The sequence below is a fragment of the Micropterus salmoides genome, unplaced genomic scaffold (assembly GCF_014851395.1).
Source record: "Micropterus salmoides isolate LMB-PRFRI ecotype aquatic unplaced genomic scaffold, ASM1485139v1 Ms_hic_scaffold_1812, whole genome shotgun sequence".
In the NCBI taxonomy this organism is placed as follows: Eukaryota; Metazoa; Chordata; class Actinopteri; order Centrarchiformes; family Centrarchidae; genus Micropterus; species Micropterus salmoides.
In genome coordinates, this window is record NW_024040943.1 from 1 (window position 1) to 8,504 (window position 8,504).

General features: G+C 37.3%; 1 protein-coding gene across 1 annotated transcript; it reads left to right on the top strand.

Moving 5' to 3' along the window:
- Positions 1-1,464: 1,464 nt before the first annotated feature.
- On the top strand, positions 1,465-7,786 carry LOC119909672 (cytosolic carboxypeptidase 4-like). Its single transcript, XM_038727887.1, has 3 exons — positions 1,465-1,547; positions 7,257-7,344; positions 7,657-7,786. Exons 1-3 carry the CDS (start codon positions 1,478-1,480, stop codon positions 7,784-7,786), a joined length of 288 nt encoding a protein of 95 aa, XP_038583815.1. The 5' UTR covers positions 1,465-1,477.
- Positions 7,787-8,504: the final 718 nt, after the last annotated feature.

The window sequence follows — 8,504 nt, forward strand, 5'->3', positions numbered from 1 at the left end:
GTCAAGTGTTTCCGTCTTCCATCTCCCATCTTCTGTTTTTTCTTGGATATAGTGTGGATATTGTTTACTTCATTTAGAGTTTTCTTTGGACTGTGGATTTCGTTTACAGTTGTTTGGTTTCTGGGGATATGTTGTGCTCAGATTTGGATACTATGTGTTTCATGGGACTGCTGCCTCATCAGCAATGTACAATGCTCACCCACTTTTTCAAGAAACACTGTGATCTTTTAATCCGACGATATCTGAAAAGACAGGGTTAGGGCTAAAAGCTGGATATTAACAATTCCAACTACAAAGTGTAATAAAAATGTCTCACAATCAGCATCACATTCAGCAGGGGGGACAGGGAGAGGCTGGGTTTACTAGGATCAACAGTCTAAAAAGGAATATGGGGTTGCGCTGATGAGCGAAAATTAGATTTGACAAATAGCATGCTCTTGCATCTTTCACCCTCCTGTTGTAAAGGAATAGTAGCTCTTTCATAGATGCAAAGTGGACCTTGAGACCTGATTATTTACATCTGCTTTTCTGCATTTCCATTTGCAGATTCTGATACTATCATTAACCGGGGCTGCTTTGTAGTCTTTGAGTTTCGTCTATTCTTCAGGGGGCTCTTAGGAGGGTTAAGAAAACACAGAGTTTAAATAATTGACCTGACTATTTGTGGAGGCAACATCAGGAAGCACTTTGCCAAGTGAGTTGAACATTCACCTCCAGTCAGTAAGCTCAAGCTTACAAGAATAAACTGTGATCACATCCAAATCATCAGCATTCTCCATCGCCACCAGTGTGTAGACTCCAGGAGGTTTACCACTTACGGCTTCACCATAAAGAGGATACTTTATACTCAGTGTTAATATTTATATGCTACATATGCTTGTCTTCATCAGGCAGAAAGTGTTTGAAGATATCCACGTTTCCTGAAAACTGATGACATCATCAACCAGGTAGTTTTTGACCTGGAAGATGGCAGGTAGGTAAACAACAAATATAGAACAACCAACACAGCACAACCATTTATTAAGCAATTTATTTTACAAGATAAGGTTTAAATTGGGATTATTTTTTTTATGATTTCATGGCATTTTTTGTGTTCAAATGACAATTAAATTATATGCCCTAAAATTAATTTGATCATCTCTGTCTTTGGTCCTCTCTTCTGTCTGTCAGTCTTCAGTGTCCTTCTGATGCTTGAAGTTTTTCTCTAAGTTGAATGGGAACTAAGGAAGGCTATTCAGGTCCGCAGGTATGGAACAATGGACACACACTATGAGCACAAGGTCAAAGAAGTGAATTGTGAAGCAAATGTGACATTAGTTAACACAGTCCTTAACGGAGAAAATAAGTTGTAGGTAACTCAGAACGCCAGCAGCAATGTCTTTTTTCCTTTCTTTTGCAGATATGAATATGACCTCATATTAAATGCGGATGCTAACTGTTCCCAGCACACCCAGTGGTTTACATTGAAGTCAGTAACATGGTGGCAGACGTCCCCTACCGTTTTAATGTCATCAACTGTGAGAAGAGCAACAGCCAGTTCAACTATGGTGAGTATGGTTATGTGTGTGTGCGTGCGTGCGTGTGCGCGCGCGCGTGTGTGTGTGTGTGTGTGTAAACAGTATTAATGACATCCTTTGCAAACGTTGTATACTCATTCAAAGTGACATTTTTCTATTAACTAATTAATTAATTTCACTTGGTACTGCTTGTACACATTTAATTTCAAATGACAACTTACACATACTTTAATATTCACCAATTTGGAAACATGGTGAACATCAGTGTTCTAACTGACAAGTTCAGAATTAAGTATGGACTTGCAGAGCTTTATGGGGAAAGTATTGTGAAAGAATGCACAGTACCTGCAAACCACCCCAGTGTATGCTCACACTTCAGTGAAGCTGGCGGAACTATAGATATAACTAAAGAATAATACATTTAATCATATAAGATCAGTAATAAAAAACATTCAAGAAACATATAATAAACAACAAGCAACAATAAGAAAACATAACATCAGAGGAAACATAGCATCAATAATAAATGTTCTATGGACTTTGAGCTAGTGTTGTAGTCAAGACTGCCAAAACCGAAGTCAAGACCAAGACCAGGTTTATCAAGACCGAGACAAGACCAAGACTGTTAGAGACTGAGACCAATTAGATACCAAAACCGAAGGACGGCGAGACCGAGTCAAGACCAAGACCAGTTCCCCACATTACATGACACACAATAAAATGTGAACGAGATCATAGGTACTTCTCAAATTGATCTGAAAGATCCACATTCCATTAAAACACCCACATACAAACACTAAGAGCTGAAATCAACTTCTTTATTCAACACTCTTTTTCCACGCTTACCATCGTGGGGAGGGGTGAAAGTCGTTAACAGATTTTGCAATAAGTTTTACATTAATCAAAGTTAGGATGTTAACAAATAACTCAGACAATGCAAAATCAATTATTGATATTCCCAAAGTTTTGGTCTTGACTGGTCTTGAAATAAAATCTCAAGTCCTCAATGTCCGAGGCCGAGACAAGACCGAGTACAAATGCAGTCGAGTCCAAGACGAGACCAAGACCATATAAAGTGGTCTTAAGACTGGTTCGAGACCAAGACCGGGCTTGAAGAACTACAACACTACATTGAGCGTTGTGATGATCCGTGCTGCAGAGCTCTGGATGAGTTGAAGTCAGTAAATACGTTTATTGGGGATGCCTGCCAGGATCGCATTGAAGTCGTCAATACGTGATGTGACCAAAGCACTGACTAAGACTGTTGTGGAGTGTTAAGTAAAGCAGGGTGTAATCGTAAGATGTTTCACAGATGGAAAAAGGTAATCTGGGATACATTGTTAAAAACATGAGAAAGAAAGGGTACTGTCCAGGATGACACCAAGGCTCTTAACCTGTGTGGAGATGGCTTTAGCTTTGGGGAGTGAACAGATTTTATTTTGAGAGCAGTAGCTCAGTCTTAGTAGTGTATCTGTATATCATAGAGACATAGTGGATAGCATAAAAATGAAAATGGATACCATAGTGTCGGAAGATATTGCCAAGAGTGAGTAGGTAAATAATATACAGAAGTGGCCCCAACACTAAACCATGTGGTACTCTGTGGTGAACTCTGGAGCTTTCTGACGGTTATCTGAATTTGTACAAAATGTGTCCTGTCTGCAAGGTTGGAGGCAAACCACATCCTGTGGCCCCAAAGCCAATGTTAGCCAAATGGTTAATGAGGAGGTGATGGGATACTGTATCAAAGGCTACGGCCAGGTTCAGGAGGATGGAGGATTAGACAGTAGACCAGAATCACCTGCGGGGGAGGTTGTTGGTAATCTTAACAAGGGCAGTTTCAGTGCTATGTTTGGGTTGAAAGCCAGACTGGAAATGTTCAAGGAGATTATTATTATCAAAGTATATCTGCAGTTAGTTGAAAAAAGCAGGGCGCTCTTCATTTGAAAGGTTAATGTACATTTTTTAACCGCGACAATGCCTCATAGCAGGACAAGAGACTACCTACCCAATATTGCACCCAGCACAAAGCTTATCTCTACAAGCGTCCACGTTGTTTAAATAGCAAATGCACTTGCGCCTATCTCTGCACCCATGGGAGTGTTCTAAATTATTTCAGAAGCTAAAAGTTGAATTCAGTTTCCTCCCTTCCCATTTTAAATGGAATGGGAGATGAGACTCACAGACTAAGTACAACCCTTTGAACCTGTGCCTGGCGCACTGACCATTTTTCCGCCGTTAAACTAGCAAAATTGGAGTTGGACACTCCCCAAACGCAACAGCGCCACACGCTCTACGCCATGGTCTTAGATCGTTAAAATAGGGCCCTAGTACACCACTGCCCCCCTCAAACGTTATTCCCCACTGTTTGTCATCATGCCTCTTTGCCACTCGTCAATACGAGCGCCATGGCAAAGGAATACGTTGCAGCTAAAGTCATCTACTGCCTGGATTTCAAAACTTTTTGTACCTACTAGTCATTTCAACTCCTCATTATTCAAGATGGCATTTTAACAAAATGCGAAATGACATTCAGCAGGATAAAGCCAAAAGACATAGACAAAAGCCTTCCCAGGGGGCGCTGGTGAGCTGAACGGCAGGCAAAAATAACTACTTCTCAGATTCATAACTCAAAACACATAATGACATCCAGTGATAGTTGCCTGTTTGTTCATGAGTACTTTGCAAACATGAACTACTAACAGCTAATTCAGGTTATTTTAATGGGGGCAATTTGACTAAATGTTAGCAAATATAGGCCAAAGAAATTGGGCTGTGAAGAGAAAACAGTACTGGCTTGTAGCTGACATTACAACAGCACCTGAATACAGGGTCTTGCTGATTGCTTTAATGTTTTATGATTATATTGGTTCCCAAACATTTATGTTGCGGTTAGCATGTTAGCATCGATCAGATTAGCAACAACAGTTTTGACTTCCTTCATTTTCAAAAGTCAAATTTCACACTGAGCTGATAAAATTCAGCAGAAGGAAAAACCTCAGAGATAAAACTTTAAAATACAAGGATGTCAGTCAGACAGGATTTACAAAATTAAATTAAATTGTGCATCATTATTATCATACCTTAGTCCAAGTCTTCTTTCAATGGCATGGTTTCTACATATCCATTTGATACCCCTTATGCTGACGTGATTAGAAACAACAAAAACTATAAATGGGATTCACCGCTTTCACCAGACTCTGGCTGTGTGTTTTATTGCCTGCAGCAAATAACAATCCCCTTCAATCTCTATCAGTTATCAGTGGGCTTTTCTTATATATAAGGCCTTTTGCACTCTGACCCTTCTATCAGAGCTCAGTTTCTGTCACACACACACACACACACACACACACACACACAAAGTATGGGGGTTGATGAATCAGACCTCTTGCTGTCTTTTTGCTGCTCTTATACTTTCCCTTCCCAAAGACTGCTCTACAGGCTCAGCAGTGGGTCCTACCATAATAGACCATCCATTACAGCTAAATACACACACAGACAAAAGGATTGCAAAACACTCAGTTTCTCCAGTAGCAATTGCAGTTCTTTCATACACACATACTACACAAAATTCATATAATGCCCTTTGTACCGGAAAATAGCTCTTTTTAATGTCCCTCAGGAAATTGGTTTCATCTCAGGAAGAAGTGAAGGAGTAGAAGAAGGGCTTGCTCTTTTAAAATAGTCTGTATCCCATTGTAAAGAAAATGTTTTTTCTTCTGAAAGATTGTAATGTGCTGACAGGCTACAAAGTCTATTTTTACCTCTGGCGATCTGATGCTGTTTGATTCAATAGGAACCGTGGCTCTTTAACCTAGCCCAAAGGCTAAATGCAGCACAAAAAAAGACTTGTGTCTTAGCTAGAAGGTCAACCATAATTGACAGAGAGTGACAGGAAACATAATGGAGGACCAAGGCAGGACTTAATTACATGGTATGTATTCAATTCAGTTCAATTTTATTTATATAGCGCCAAATCACAACAACAGTTATCTCACAGCGCTTTGTATCTTACCCATCTTTCACATCAACCATGCAAGCATGCAAAGTTTGCTCAAGGTATCCCAAATTCACACTAGTTTCAAGTTTTCAGCTCTAAGGTCCTGAAAGGACAACTGGTCAACAACTCTGAAATAGTCACCCTTCCTCTAAAGAAATAACAAAAAAGACGTTAGGGTTTAAGTTTGCATTAATTATGGTATATATCCGGAATTCAACTTAAATAAATTACTATCAATCAGTACTATATACTATTGCTAAAGCAATGACATTTTTGCTTAACAAAGCAAATATTTGTAGCTACATTTTTGTTTCTGTGATCTTACTAGGGCCAGAAAATAATTGTGTTAATTCTGTCAAATGCACAACATGACTTTAATCACGAATCCCCTCATTTTTGAGACATTTGTAAATATAAAAATATCTATTTATAGCAGAGACCTTAACCTTTCATTTTCTGTTCTAACATGTATTACAGCAGGGTGAAAAGTGTGCCAACCCTTAAACCAACCACCCTTAAAAAAATTAACCATAGTATTACTATAGGATACTATGAGAATTGTAAGAATTGTATAGTGATGCAATAGTGTTTTTCTGTGGTGCTATTGTATTAGCTATAGTATCCCTATGTTTTTCAATAGTAATACTATGTATCTAGCTCTTTGTAGTATTCCTGTATTATTTTAAATAGTATTACTATAGTATATTATATAGTGTGTCTGTGGTTGGTTTTTTGAACACACTATAGTATGTTCCTATAATGCTACTATGATGATGTTATAGTAAATGTATACTTACTACTGTAACTTTCTATAGTGCATCCGGAAAAAAAAACATAATACACTACAATATCACTGTATAAACAACACAGTTTAACTATAGTAAATTCCTGACAAAACAAAGAAACACTATAGGAAATACTATAGCAATGCTATATAAACACTACAGTATAACTATAACATCACCATACTTTAGTGATTTTACAGGAAGCTTAACATACTTTATATTATTGAGTGGTTGCAAAAAGATACATACATTTAGACTCATTAGAGATTGTCTACCATTTTATGCTGCAAAAGGATTGATGCATTCCACGATTCAACTGTCAGGTGTTGGTCATAACCAGCATCTACACTCAAGCCGTATGATGGTATATGATCAAGCCGAAATTTGGACAGGAAGCTGACCTCACCACTGGCATATTCTTAAGAAATTAGATATGTTAAGTTCTGACAGGTTCACCTATGGTAAACTGTAAGGTGCCCTTTAGTAAATTCTTGCTTTGACAAGCATCTGTGTGTGGAAGTCCTTACTTACTAAAATTTTTTATTTTTAGCTTTAAGGCCATTTTATTGTGTAATTGTTTGTTTTGTGCTGTTTTGTATGTTGTGTTTAGATTTCTGTGTGTCTTTGTATAAAGGCATATCTAGGGACATGCACTGCAAACTAGCTTGTGCTGTACTGTATGGTACTCTGGTCTGTGGCATTTGTTAAATGTCCCAACAAAATTAAAATTAATAAATAAATACATTTCTTTATATAAATTTTTACATTAGAGAAGAAAATTTATAATTATATAGTTTAAAGAATAATACTATAGAATATAGTCACATCCAGCACCAGTGCAAAGCAGAGTGAACACACAACTGCAGCGTTATAGGCCGCTGTGACATCACATCTATTCGCTGTGGCTAACTGTCTATCAATGTGTGTGTCTGTGTGTGTGTTTGTTTACTGCAGGAATGCAGCCTGTGCTGTACTCAGTAAGAGAAGCTCTGGAAGGTAGACCTCACTGGGTTAGGAGCGGAACTGAAATTTGTTATTTCAGGTATGAATGAAATACACAGATTCAATGAAAAATTTGTTTTGTTCTCTTCTTCAGGAAACCACTGAATGACTACAATGTCAAGTCATAACTGAATTATATAAGATGATGCAACATTAACACTGATTCACCTACAGAGGCTCAATCTGTAACTAACTAGCTTTCTAAAGAGAAAGTTCATTGACAAAGCGCTCACAAAGGCTCTCACACTGTTCGAATGAGAAGTGACGTCAGAAGAGAAAAATACTTGCATAGATAGTAACACTGCCAGAGATCTTTAATCTACACAAAGATTGTCTTGTTTTTTCCCTCTAGAAATCACTTTTGTCCAGCTCGGGGTAGAAGGAGAACAACCTTTTATACTCTGACCTTTACCATCTCCTTCAAACACAATGAAGACGTCTGCTACCTGGCCTACCATTATCCCTACACATACTCTGCCTAAAGGTACGGATTTATCTCTCTATCTCTATCTATCTATCTATCTATCTATCTATCTATCTATCTACTTCAAATCAGCTTTATTGGCATGAATGTATAACAACAATATTGCCAAAGCTATAGAAATTACATAAGAACAATTAATTTCATACATTTCATTAAATAAGTAAATAAATAAAACAGTAAGCGTAAGTGTGTGTTAAAAAAATAATGAAAATATATGAAAAAATAAAATAAAACAAAAAAAATGTTATTATAATAATATATAAAAAATTTAAATAAATAGATAAAACCGTAAACGTGTGTGTGTGTGTGTGTGTGTGTGAATTAATAGACAAAAATAATTCATTCATTCATTAATTTTAAAAAAACAACTAAAAAAATCAGTATCAAATATGAAATTTAAAAACAAAACAATTACTAAAATATCAAACAATCAAAATAATAATAATTTGAAAATTAGTAAAATTTCTGTCCTCAGTTGTCCTCAGTTGTCCTCAGTTCGTGGCATGAGGAGATATATTTTGCAGCAATTATTTCTCCCAGTAAATAGGGGAGTTTGATGTGTCTGATATAAATTAGAATTCAGGGTATATTTGGGAAATGTTAGTGTTTTATACTTAGGGCATGAGGTTAGAAAGTTCAGCTCTGTCTCTACCTGTCCTGTGTCACAGTGGGAGCAGAGTCTGTCCTCTTGTGTCTGTGTCTGTTGTAATTTACTT